General features: G+C 36.3%; 1 protein-coding gene across 13 annotated transcripts in view; it reads right to left on the bottom strand.

The window, feature by feature from the left end:
* Positions 1-14,331, bottom strand: part of LRRIQ1 (leucine rich repeats and IQ motif containing 1) — a 239,590-nt gene that overhangs the window by 200,254 nt on the left and 25,005 nt on the right. For all 13 annotated transcript variants that reach the window (XR_516764.4, XR_007919512.2, XR_007919513.2 and 10 more), the window contains exons 5-10: positions 13,440-13,557; positions 12,350-12,573; positions 9,628-9,702; positions 5,224-6,828; positions 2,753-2,905; positions 1,395-1,545 (exon numbers count right to left, since the gene is read on the bottom strand). Coding sequence is in view for 10 of the 13 variants with exons in the window: in XM_008256853.4 (XP_008255075.2) it covers positions 1,395-1,545; positions 2,753-2,905; positions 5,224-6,828; positions 9,628-9,702; positions 12,350-12,573; positions 13,440-13,557 (2,326 nt within the window). In the remaining 3 variants the exon portion in view is untranslated. The remainder of the gene's footprint in view (positions 1-1,394; positions 1,546-2,752; positions 2,906-5,223; positions 6,829-9,627; positions 9,703-12,349; positions 12,574-13,439; positions 13,558-14,331) is intronic.

Genomic DNA, 14,331 nt, shown 5'->3' with positions numbered 1-14,331 from the left:
TTTGCATTATATCATAGTACACTTTCTTTTAACCAAGTTCCTACTTTTTACAAGGCTTAATTCTTCATTAACCATCATTAATATCCTACCAAGACTATTAAGAATCTCACGCCAAAGTTAATAGTAAAAAAAAATATATAAAAAAAATAAAAAGACAGGATCTTAAACCAGATATTAATCAACACAAATAGATTTCTATTTTAGGATTATCTTACTAGAAACGTGGTAGAAAAAAATTTGAAGGTGATTTTCAGTGTATTGAAGAGGAATGCTAGGAGATAAGAAGTGATAACAAGAACAGAGCACTCTCCAAACCAAAGGGTAAGAGCACTGAGGCAAACACTCCAATGTGAAGTAAAAGAAAACTTTGTTTTTCAAAAGCTTAAGATGAAGGGAATGACAGTAGGAATAATTTGTCACAGGCTGACGATAAATGATAGAGATGATTCTAGAAGGAACTGTTTGGAATATTTAGAGAAAAATGAAATGAGACGTTTTAATATCCAAATTATATGGATTATAAAACATAAGGAAGGAAGTAGATCTAGACACATGGACATGCATGTACAGGGATGGAGGGACTGAGAAATTCTGGAAGATGAACCCTTTCAGGTGGTGGTACTCACAGTCTCACCTAAAGGATAGGTTAGTGTGGGTGATGTATGCATGCAACTGATGAAAGGGTTCACCAGGAAACAGCTGTGAGAATTCCTAAGAAAAGTAGCAGCATAAAATCCATAAACAGCACCCAATCAGGGTTGTATATTCCCCAGCAGAGCTTAGCTTAGTACTGGTTATTGGTAAAGGGATGGAAAAGTAAATATACTAACTTAACAGGACACTAAGAACTATCCATTTGTCAGTGGTGTGAATATACTCTTTTTTTTTTTTTTTTTTTTGACAGGCAGAGTGGACAGTGAGAGAGAGAGACAGAGAGAAAGGTCTTCCTTTGCCGTTGGTTCACCCTCCAATGGCCGCCGCGGCCGGCGCACCACGCTGATCTGATGGCAGGAGCCAGGAGCCAGGTGCTTTTCCTGGTCTCCCATGGGGTGCAGGGCGCAAGCACCTGGGCCATCCTGCACTGCACTCCCTGGCCACAGCAGAGGGCTGGCCTGGAAGAGGGGCAACCGGGACAGAATCCGGCGCCCCGACCGGGACTAGAACCCGGTGTGCCGGCGCCGCTAGGCGGAGGATTAGCCTAGTGAGCCGCGGCACCGGCCGTATACTCTTTTTACATATATTAAGAATATGTTTGCTTTCCTAATTTTGATAAAAGATCAATTAAGTATAACATAAATATGAAAATGAATATTAGCTGATTCCTAAAAAGGAATATATGAAAGAATGTACAATGTTAAAAAATGTCTAAATTAATAAAATTCTACCATTCTCACCAATTCGAGTGATTTTATTATGAGAAACTTCAAGATTTTGAATATTAGTGCAGCCATCCAAACCATGAAAAGAAGTCAGTTGATTTTTATTAAGAAGAACAACACAGAGATTTTCCAGATTTTCACAGTTGATGGTTTCAATATGGTTTTCCTAAAGCAAGGAGCAAATATGATTAGCTTAATTTCAATGGCTTATTAAAGAAATATTTAAAATTTGCAAAAGGAGGAAGGACAAGATCTGATCTCCAAGAGAATATATGAATCTCAATCTTTTGTGATAACCATACAAGCTATATACTATCTAAATAAAAATATTAAGTGATTTAAAAGAATTCATTAATTTTCATATTCTTTAACATTCTTATAGGACAATATAATAAAATATTTCAAACAATGTAAATGAACAAGAAAGAATATTTTGCCAATCTTGATTCTACCATCGAGAATGGGAATGACTACTGTAGTCAACCAAGCCCTCTCTCACCACGGGATCTGGGTATAGTGGTATAGGGGAAGAAAGAGAACCTTTCATTTTACCTTGTAGAGACCTAAGTTGAGAGAACTCAATGAGTAGACATACCCAAGAAATTGCACCTGAAGAACTTCATCTCAACTGGACCTGATTTATATAGGAACAGATCCCATGCTTCAAGACTGAGCTTGACGCAGTTAAGTGCGGGAGACTTTGGGGTCATTGGGATGTGAATGTATTTTGCATGTGGGAAGGATGTAAATCATAAGGAGCCAAGAAGTGGATGGTAACAGTCTGTTACTTTGCCATTATCCAATAAATCTTACAATCCAATATTCACACGTCCACACAATTCTTCCATGAGAACTCAAGTCTTGGCCAGTGAAACATTAGCCAACAGGATGCCAGCAGATGCTTGATAAGCACTTGCATACTGGAGCTTGTCTTTTTGGAACACTAACTCTTGGGATTCAGCCACACTCGAAAGAAGACCATGATAACCACAAGAGCTGAATCACCCGGATGTCAGTGGTACCTGACATAAAAGATAGATGATTTTGGACAGTACAGTCTAGTCTGACTTCGATTACATAAGAGATCCAGTCAAGACAAACTGCATCCTGCCAGGCCTGGCTTCCAGTCACAGTCCACAGGACCACGAGCAAATAAGAGCATTGCTGTTTTGAACTACTAAGTAAAGTAGTCATTGATTAATACAGAAAAAAGTAACAAAAGCAATGCCAATATCACCTGCAAAAACATGAATAATTTCTATGTCATACCACCTGACTGACTTCCATGTCTGGTTCTCACAAATTTAGGTCCTTGATGTAAACATGAATCTGTTTTATATTTTGTTATAAGATAAATTGAATAGAGAACATACCTGTGCATCAATATACTTAAGTTTATGGCAGTTACCCAGGCCATGCAAAGAAGTTAATCCACAGCGTCGAAGAGATAGAAACTGAAGGTTTGTACACTCTGCTAATGGGGAGAGATTACAACCTGGCAAATCTTGAAATGTCACTGTTGTAACCTAGAGAATTCAAGAAAATTAGATGGATAACATTGACAATGATAGTAAATATAAACTATATTAGCCTTGCAAAATTTGTAGAGAACTTTAAATGATGCTACATGTTGAAATTCACCTTTATTAACAACAGAATTTGAGTGAAGCTATCTTCACTCTAATGTTTTTCCCACTTAGAAAGACAAAATAACACAATCATACATGACCAGTTCAAGTTCAGAAGGAAAATATATCAAAGCAATAAGGCAGTCATGTATTAGCTAACTCCCTGAATTTTTCACCAAATTTTTAAAAAATATTTATTTATTTGAAAGGCAGAATTACAGAGAAAAAGAGAGATAGAGACATACCAAATTTTTAAAAAATTTATTTATTTGAAAGGCAGAGTCACAGAGAGAGAGGGAGAGACAGAGACAGAGATGAGGGAATTGATCTTCATCCATTGGTTCATTCCCCAATGACTGCAATGTCCAGAGCTAGGCCAATCTGAAGCCAGGAGCAAGGAGATTCTTCAGGGTCTCTCACATGGGTACAGAGGCCCAAGCACTTGGGCCATCCTCTGCTGCTCTCCCATGCACATTAGCAGGGAGCTGGTTTGGAAGTGGAGCAGCTGGGACTCGAATCGGCACCCATATGGGATGCTAGTACCACAGCCAGTGGCTTTATCTGCTACCCCACAGAGCCAGTCCCTTGCCAAGTTCTTTTTCTTGTTTTTTTTTTTTTTTTTTCATGTCCTTGGACTCATATTTAGGATTAACTACATAAATGTTTATGATCTGCATTTGGTAGATCCCTGAATAGTACCAGGGACCACAAAGATCAGGGAATAGATTGTGTTTCTAACCTGCCATATTTCAACTAGACGGACTCAGCTATCTTGCAAAAACAGAAGAAAGTATGCGAAGAGATATTATGAAACCTATAAGTAGAAACAACCAATAATAATTGAGCCATGCAATATATATCTCCTTCTACAACAGGTGTTCTTTCTTATCAAGGTCTGAATCATTCCTTGCTACTGAATTTATAATATACCCAGAGCATACAGAATTTGTGGAATCACGAATAATATTTCGTCCTCCATATTTGAAATAGTTTGAAAGTCATACATATACATTTATTTTTAATACATTGCTATGTACTCAGCACATCACATAGTGTTTTCTTTTTCAAAAATTTTACTTATTTTTATTTGAAGGAGAGAGAGAGAGAGGGAGAGAGAGAGAAATATTTTCCATCTATTAGTTCACTCCCCAAAAACCTACCAACAGCTGGGGCTGGGTCATGCCAAAGTCAGCAGCCAGGAATTCAATCTGGTCTCCCACATGGGTGAACAAAACCCAAGTCCTTGAGCTATCACTTGCTGCCTCCCAGGTTATACATTAGCAGGAAGCTGGAACTGGAAGAAGCCAGGACACAAACCTAGGCACTACGACATGGGATGCACTACATCATAGCTTCCATCACGCTTTTAACTTTCATATGGCACATTCACATGTATGTTTCATTTTTATATAATATATTTAATGTTGTAAAGAAAAAAGTTTGAAACAGTTACTTTGAGTAGTAGTGAGATTACAGGGTTCTTTAGAGCACTGCAATGGATCAGCACCAATACCACCAATGGAGGTGTGGCAAAAAGGAAGAAAATTAGGTCATGTTGAATCAGAATCAATATTTTAACAAATCCACTGGTTATCCATATGCACATTATAGTTTGTCAAGAGTAGGCAGAGGGGCCGGCGCCGTGGCGCAGTAGGTTAATTCTCCACCTGCTGCACTGGCATCCCATATGGGTGCCAGTTCTAGTCCTGGCTGCCCCTCTTCCAGTCCAGCTCTCTGCTATGGCCTGGGAAAGCAGTAGAAGGTGGCCCAAGTGCTTGGGCCCCTGCAACCGCATGGGAGACTGGGAAGAAGCACCTGGCTCTTGGCTTTGGATTGGCGCAGCTTTGGCCCTTGGAGCCATCTGAGGAGTGAACCAATGGAAGGAAGACCTTTCTCTCTCTCTCTCTCTAACTCTATCTGTCAAATAAATAAATAAAATCTTAAAAAAAAAAGAGTAGGCAAAAGAAGTGCCAGTGTTGTAGCACAGCGGGTAATGCCTGTGGTGCCAGCATCTCATACAGCCACCGGTTCAAGCCCTGCTGCTGTATTTTCGATATGGCTCTTTGCTAATGACCTGGGAAAAGCAATAGAAGATGGCCCAAGTGTTTAGGCATCTGCCTCCCATGTTGGAGACCCAGAAGTTGTTCCTGGCTCCTGGGTACAGCCTGGCCCTACCCTGGCCATTGTGGTCCTTTAGCAGCATAACACTAGAATACCTGCTGTAGAGTATTCCAACTGCCATACTGAAGAATTTCTAGTGTACTCAAAGGAGGCATCCTATTGGCTGCACATTTCACAGGTCTCCTTCTTTTAACAATTTTCTTCTGTTGATTCTGACTGAAGATTTTGCACCAAGGTTTACATGATTTCATCCAAGCTAGTCTCTTTTCTTCAATAGAAGACAGAAGTGTTGACTCTGGTACAGAGCTGACATTTTCATACTCAGCTGCATTTTTATTACACTGGTTTGGAATTTCTTTAACCTCAGCTTTCTGAGAGCCAACTTCTTTAGAAACTAAGGAACTTCCTACATTATAGCCACACAAATTTTCACAAGGAGTATGTCTTCCCACAATGTAATCTTGCTTGTCTGTTTTGCCTTCTGTATTTCTCATGGCATCAGTGGCATTAAAAATGACAAAGTCACTATTCAGAGCATTGCCTTCTGGACTGTCCTCAATTTCTTTGGATTTTAAATCAGTTTGTTTTTGTTGCACGTGTAAATTTTTCCTTGTATCTTCAGACTTTTCCAATTTTGATAACAATTTTTCTTTCATTGAAATTAGTGAAGTATTATTCTCTTCATGTAATGATTCATTGTGTTTTGGTACCTCTTCATTTTCTACTTTTTGTGCCTCTCTCTGTTGGTCACCTGTGATTATTTTCTGCACTTCCGTGTTTTTTACCTCATTAATTCCTATACTATGTCCAACTATTATTACTTGGATTTCATCTCCCACATTCTTATTTACGTCATGTCTGACATTTTTCTCTTTTTGTATTTGAGAATTTAATTCTTGCATCTGAAACTGTTCTTTCACATTTTCTTTTGGACCTGGGTTTTCCAGTCCAGTATTTTTATTTATATTTTCATATTCTCTTTCTTGCTTGCCCAATTTTTCTGAACACTGTATTTTTGTTGGGTTTGTATTTTCTCCTTCCATTTTTAATTCTGACAAAATTGTTTGGTTTGATATGGGTTGCACTAATTCTTTCACTATTAGATGTGTATCTACATTTTCTGTTTTATTTGATTCCTCAAGAGGAATACCTTCTTGCTTCAAATTTTCATCCATAATCTTTAAGGCTGTATCACACATATTCTTTGACTTATCTTCAACAGTTAGATATTTATCAATAGAATTTTCTTTCTTTAAGGTACTACTTATTATTAGTTGTTGTTTTGCATCTTCTGTTAATCTTAATTTTTCCTTGTTTCGCAGTTCCTCTCTTTCTTGTCTCAGAATGTTCTTTTTTTCTTCATAGTCTTTTTCTCTCCTTTTCTTTTCTTCTTGTTTCTGTCTTTTTATCTCTTCTTCTACCCTTTCCTCCTCTTCTAATCGTTTTTGCCTTTCTGCCTCCATTTGTCGTATTTTTGCTTCCATTTCTTTCCATTCTTGTGCTTTCTTTTTCCTGCTTTCTAGTTGTGCTTTTATGATCGGGCCATATTTTTGGTATGCTACAAATGCTTTATATTTAGCTTGAATTTTTATGGCTGCATCATTCTGTAGTTTTAACAAACGTATTTTTTCTGTTTCCTGTAAGTCTTTAAGTCTTGTTCTTTCCTCTTCCATTTGTAAATGCAAGCTTCTAATAAATTCCTAAAATGACATAAGATTTGCAGTCAGCATAAACCAAATGTGTGATTTTATGAAAATACCATGTAATATACAGATGGAAAACAAACACTTAAACTGAAGTTATACTGACATATATGAAGTCACTTATTTTAAAAGGTATTATTTTTAAAAGATATTTAGGAAATTGGACCACACTGGCAAGTTGATACTCTAATATTGTGGATATACATAATCATCTAGATATAAATTGAGGAATTTTCCTTGAAGACAGTATATGAAATTAAAATGGCACAGAAAAAAAGGCAAGGGAAACCACAGGTCATAAGTCACCTAGGAGAAAAGTAGACTTCAAAATTTTGGAAATGGGAGTTCTGATAAAAAATACTTGGAGAAAGCACTAAGACTACAGAAGTACAGAATTATGACATTAAGAAGGCCAGGTAGCTCACACATTCAAGCAAAAGGAAGAACCCACTTACTCATGCATATTTTCTCTTCCCAACTATCAGAAAAGTTGCCAAACACATAATGTATTAAGTGAGCTGATCTGTAGTTAGAGAAAAATTCTTGTCACTAGAGTCCTAAAACAATAGTAAGCTGATAAAAAGAACTCAGCAAATATTTAAGGATAACTAACAAAAGATGTGAGAAGGTACATACATTAAATAGAAGCAAGAATCAACATCTAAGAAATAGGAACTATTAAACTAGAGAAGAGCTTCAATAAAGTAAAAATTTTATAAGGAATGATTTATATGAATTACTTCATGTAAAAGTAATCACAAAAAGAATTTAAACTTAAAAAAATTTCTCCTTCAAACAAAGTCAAAATGGAATGCATGATAGCTGAATAAATATATATATATATAAATAAAAAACTTCAAAATGACGTGTTTTCTCTAAACAGTATATAAAATAGCAAAAATATGAAATATTTGTTAAAGTATAAAGAAGTTAACCATAGAAACTCCTATAAATGACAAATAAGAGTTCCAGAATAAAGACCTGAGAAAAACTGAAAGAAAAAAATAGAAAAATAAATTTTCTAAACACAACAAAAAAAGTCATAAGATAAAGGGCTGAGTTAGCTTTATAACACACACACACACACATACACTCATACATACAAACACTTAGATGCAGGTAATATGTCAAAATCCTAAAGAATATAAATTCCATACAATCTGGGATTATTTTCTAATTTCATTTTTGTACCTTAGGCATTTAAAGAATTTCTGGACACATTAAAAATAGTTAACATATGAACATATAAAGTGAAAAATTCTAAAGTTTCAAAACAATGTAAGAAATAAACATAAAGTCTGCAATAATAAACACCATAGGAAAAATATACATTTAATGCAACCATTTTTCAATTGTAAAAAGTAAGTAGTAAAAGAATTTACCCCACAAATAAACCACATAGTTTCTATGGTTAGTAAAAACAATTTCTTTTTTGTATCTTTAATGTTTTATTCTTTATAATTACATTTTTGGGTTTAACAATATTTAATATTTTGCTATATTCAGTTCACACAAAGATACTATATGCATATGCATACATACTAATTTTCCTAAGACAATATTCATATCACATAGTTTATTCACAAAAGGTACAAAAAAATGGGATAAATGTAACCAAGCGCATGAAAGGTCTTCAAAATAAAAATTGCAAAACAATAATGAAAGAAATAGCTAAAAATATTTTTAGCATTGAAAACACAGAGAAAGTTTACCAACTAAAATATTTTTGATAAGCATTGTAAGTATTTAAGCCTGATGCTTCACATGCCTAATCATTTTTAATTTAAACATATATAATGGGAAGTTATTTTTCAAGATTTTTATAAAAATAAGGAAAATATTTGAAGGAAATACAAAGAAGGATAATAATGCTTAGATGGATAGCTGGATGTGAGAAGTTTATCAACTGTATGCAATATATTAATTTTACATAAAACTGTGGAATGAATCAAATTTAAACATAATAATTAATGTATCTTTTTTTTTTATTTTTTGACAGGCAGAGTGGATAGTGAGAGAGAGAGACAGAGAGAAAGGTCTTCCTTTGCCATTGGTTCACCCTCCAATGGCCACCGCGGCTGGTGTGCTGCCGCTGGCGCACCACGCTGATCCGAAGGCAGGAACCAGGTGCTTCTCTTGGTTTCCCATGGGGTGCAGGGCCCAAGGACTTGGGCCATCCTCCACTGCACTCCCTGGCCACAGCAGAGAGCTAGCCTGGAAGAGGGGCAACCGGGACAGAATCCGGCGTCCCAACGGACCGGGACTAGAACCCGGCGTGCCGGCGCTGCTAGGTGGAGGATTAGCCTAGTGAGCCGCGGCGTCGGCCTAATGTATCCTAATAATCTTAAATGGGGTTATTAAACAATCAGTTGAGTGTGCTCAAGAAATATACTAATCTTTTCTAATACTCTTCAGACATAGTAAAATAATCATAATCGTACCTTTTCTCAAATCTTTTTTTAAAATTTTTATTTATTTACTTGACAGGCAGAGTTACAGACAGTGAGAGAGAGACAGAGAGAAGGATCTTCCCTCCGTTGGTTCACTCCCCAAGTGGACCCAAATCTTTACAGAAATTTTGGAGTTATAGTTTCATATAGATATACTCACTGAACAAATTAATTTTAATTTTCTGAAAATTGTATTCAAAGTTTTTGATGATTAATAAATTTAAATGTTGTAGTAAAATAAATCCTACATCAGCTAGACAATATAATTTCAATTCCCATTTCAAACATAGTAGTTTGTTTCAAATGCAGAAAGATAATGTAATGATTAAAAACAACAAATAGATACCTCATGCTGTTGAAGCTTTTCTTTCCATATTTTCTCTTCTTTATGGAGTTCATCATTTATCTTGTTCTGTTCTTCCTAAAGATTGATAACATAAAATACTATATTCTAATATCAAAGAATATTTTGTTCATTAAACTTGATTCTCACAGTATATATTTGTAAACAACAGTTAAAGATGACAATTTATGCAAATGTACTCAGTTACTAGGACTAGGATAACAAACTTAATTTTACAGTAAGATATTGAATAGATGACACCTTGGGTTCTAATTCTGAGGATGTAAATATGTTGCAATCTGGAAAAGACTGGAAGGATTAATATCATCAAAATGTCCATAATACCGAAAGCAATTTACAGATTCAATGTGATCTCAGAGAGTTGTTCTCAGACCTAGGAAAAACAATGAGAACATTCATATGGAAACACAGGAGACCTGCATAGTTAAAGAAAGCTTAAGCAACTAAAACAAAGCTGAAGGCATTACAATACCAGATTTCAAGACATATCACAGGGCAGTTATAATCAAAACAGCCTGGTACTGGCACAAAAATAGACACGCAGACCAATGAAACAGAATAGAAATTCCAGAAATCAATTCACACATCTACAACCAGCTAATAGATCTCCACATGTAGAAGAAACAAGACTCCTATCTTATACCTTACACAAAAATCAACGCAAAATTGATCAATTATCTAAATCTGCAACCCAATACCATCAAATTACTAGAGGAGAACACTGGGGAAACTGCAAGATATTGGAATAGGCAAAGACTTCTTGGAAAAGACACTAGGAGCAAAGGCAATCAAAGCCAAAACGACAAGTGGGATTACAATAAACTGAGAAGATTCTTCACTGCAAAGGAAACACAGCAAATTGAAGAGGCAACCAACAGAATGAGAGAAAATATTTGAAAAATAGGAAAGTTATGAAACTGATAGAGGATTAACATCCTGAATCTATAAAGAATTCAAGAAACTCAACAAAAACAAAACAAACAATACAGTAAAGCAATGGGCAAAGGACATGAAAAGGCATTTTTCAAAACAGGAAATTCAAATGGTCAACAGACACATGAAAAATGCTCAGGATCACTAGCCATCAGGGAAATGTAAATCAAAGTCACAATCAGGTTTCACCTCATCCCAGTTAGAATGGTTACCACTAAAAAGGGGACAGCAAAATTAGCTCCATAGTAATTAGAATATAGTTATTTTTAATTTGTTTACTTTCTATATATTCCATTAATTAAATGTAGTCAACATGGAGGGACAGAGTATCCTGAACTGCCTAACTGACCACAGCTAATATTCTCTAAATGGAACCCTTAAAGCCCGCATGTTCTAGATACTACATAAAGCAAACCTAACAATGAAAACTGGAGAGGGTCAGTCCTGCCCATTATCCAGACATTTTAAGTTCTTGATGATCCATAAACAGAATCCTAAAACCCACCAGTTTCTCAAAATGCCCATAGTATGATCTAACTACATCGACACGCTGGGGAAAAGAAAAATAGAAAAAATAAAAAAACACATAGCAGATATAAAAACAAATGTAAAACTCAACATCAAAAAGCTCCCAGTGTAAGGGACACTGATTATCATCTAGACGGCTCAACAAATGCATTATGTTTTACATAATGCATCTTACGCCAGACTACAGAGCAAGGGCACTGCATTATCAAGAACACTGTATGCCTTTTCCTATGATTAGAAGGGTAAGGCCGGCGCCGCGGCTCAATAGGCTAATCCTCCGCCTAGCGGCGCCGGTACACCGGGTTCTAGTCCCGGTTGGGGCGCCGGATTCTGTCCCGGTTGCCCCTCTTCCAGGCCAGCCCTCTGCTGTGGCCAGGGAGTGCAGTGGAGGATGGACCAGGTGCTTGGGCCCTGCACCCCATGGGAGACCAGGAAAAGCACCTGGATCCTGGCTCCTGCCATCGGATCAGCGCGGTGCGCTGGCCGCAGCGCGCCGGCCGCGGCGGCCATTGGAGGGTGAACCAACGGCAAAGGAAGACCTTTCTCTCTGTCTCTCTCTCTCACTGTCCACTCTGCCTGTCAAAAATAAAAAAAAAAAAAAAAAAAAAAAAAAAGAAGGGTATACAGGCTGGCGCCGTGGCTCAATAGGCTAATCCTCCGCCTTGCAGTGCTGGCACACCGGGTTCTAGTCCCGGTCGGTCGGGAAGCCGGATTCTGTCCCGGTTGCCCCTCTTCCAGGACAGCTCTCTGCTATGGCCAGGGAGTGCAGTAGAGGATGGCCCAAGTGCTTGAGCCCTGCACCCGCATGGGAGACCAGGAGAAGCACCTTGTTCCTGGCTTCGGAACAGCGCGCCAGCCGTGGCGGCCATGGGAGGGTGAACCAACAGCAAAAGGAAGACATTTCTCTTTGTCTCTCTCTCTCCCTGTCCACTCTGCCTGTCAAAAAAATAAAAATAAAAAAAAAAAAAGAAGGGTATACAAAACAGCAATGGCATACTTGCAAATTTCAAACAATCTGGGATGATCCTTGAAACTTCATAGACTGGGCTTTCAAGACCAAGTATCTGGAATTTCAAAAAGTTCAGAGTAACTACTGTCAACTCACAGTCAGCTGCTTCCAGTAATTAAAAGCCAAGGGGCGGGGGGGATCGATTCACACCATAACCTAACCCAAACATTAACACTCTTCAGAGGCAGTTACTGATTCAAAATATATATGAAAAACAAAAGAAAAATGGCATACCTTCTGAATGTTCTCTAATTTCTTTTTCTCAATTTCAAATTGTTTCATCCAGCAATGTCTCTTTTCTTCTTCTTCTTGAAATTGCTTTTCTTCTCTCTCTCTCTGAGCTTTGAGAATTTCTTTTTCTTTGTCCTCAAGTTCTTTCTGTTTATCTCGCCAAGCCTCAAATGATTGTCTGCACCTTTCTTCCACTTCACAATACCCAAAATTTATATCACCATCATCTGTATTCATGAGAAGAAATGTTATTAGTCTTAAGATCAAATCTGTCAAAAAGAATTCAACTTAAAGTATAAAAGTAATTGTGAAGTGAAGAAATAATGCCAGCATATTATCAAAGTAAAAATGCTAATATACAAAAAGAATATATGTTCTTGAATATACATAGAAATTCTATTGTAGTCAATAATTATATCACATACTTGCTCTAAAATATTCCACAAAACTTAAAAATGTGCTTGTGTGTATAATTAAGGAATAGTTAAGGAATATAGTTAAAACATACTTCATAAATTCAGGGTTAATTATATCTATTACAGTCAGCTGTTCCAGTGGAAAACTTTGAAGCATATTTAAATTAAGTTATAGAACTTTAAATTAAATAATATAGAATATAAAGAAAATTAGAGGTGCTGGCGCTGTAGCATAGTAGGCAAAGCCACCGCCTGCAGTGCCAGCATCCCATACACTGGTTAGAGTTCCAGCTATTCATCTTCAGATGAATAGGGAAAGCAGTGGAAGATGATCCAAGTGCTTGGGCTCCTGCGCCCATGTGGGAGACCCAGAAGAGACTCTTGGCTCCCGGTTTTTGTGTGGCCCAGTGGTAGCCATTTGGGGAGTGAAACAGTGGAAGGAAGATCTCAGTCTGTCTCTCCCTCTCTCTGTGTCAGCTCTTAAATTTGCCTTTCAAAAATATAAAATAAATCTTAAAAAGAAGAAAATTAGAGAACATGTAAATTAACAAATAGAGGCATCATTTTCAAATACAAGTGTGTTCTGCTAAATTCAAAAATATCTTTCAAATTGTTTTCTGATAACTATGGTCAATCACATAAAATTATCAAAAATGTAACTGATCAGTTTCACTGACCTTGTGCAATACGTTCATCCATAGGCAAATCATGAGGATGAGGCTCAAGAACAGAACCAGGACTGGAACAATGGGCTTTACTTCTCAAAAATTCTTCCTTTTCTATTTCAGATAATATCTAAACATTTAAAAGAGCACCAATGATTAGAGAATAGAGGGGAAACTACCATTTTAATAATACTTTGCATACTTATACAGAGCATTTATTTACTCCAAGCCTTTCGCATACATAAATCCACAGCATACTGATAAATATTCTCTCTACAATGAATAAAAGATTTCCCCATGCAAGAAAAACATATTTACCTTCATATTTTCAAAATTCAAATCGGTCTTTAATATTAACCCATAATATCCAATTAAACTGCTTGATAATAATTTCAAAATGTTCCCACTAATGTTTGTAACTAATACATTTCCATTTTTCCTATCTCTAGTGACTGTTGCATGTAAATTATTAATATACTCAATATGATTAAATAGATAACTGTTTTGTACTTTAACCTGAATTATGCATATGATTTTGACCTATATTTTTCCATAATTATATTTATACCTTTCCTAGTAGTAAAGCAATAGTATACTAATTCCAATATTGTAACAGTATAATAATTTAAAAATACATTTTCAAGATTGAGTGTTGCCAAAAAAAAAAAGAGGAAAGAGACCTAAGTAATTTTGAAATTATGTAAAACATCTTAGGGAATAGGAAATGGGTTAGGTAAAAGGAAAGAAAACTAGGTAAAAGGAGAAGTAAAAATTAATATGATAAATGAATCTGTAGATGATACTTCCTTCTAACCCAATAAAATGCAAAATTCTCCTCTACTCTTAGTTTCTAAGCATGTTTTTCTTTGATCTGTTTTATTAAAAATTACTATAAGATTTCTTA

Source organism: Oryctolagus cuniculus, chromosome 11 (assembly GCF_964237555.1).
Source record: "Oryctolagus cuniculus chromosome 11, mOryCun1.1, whole genome shotgun sequence".
NCBI lineage: Eukaryota > Metazoa > Chordata > Mammalia > Lagomorpha > Leporidae > Oryctolagus > Oryctolagus cuniculus.
The sequence above is the reverse complement of the archived record's forward strand: the minus strand, read 5'-3'. Positions and strand labels throughout refer to the sequence as shown.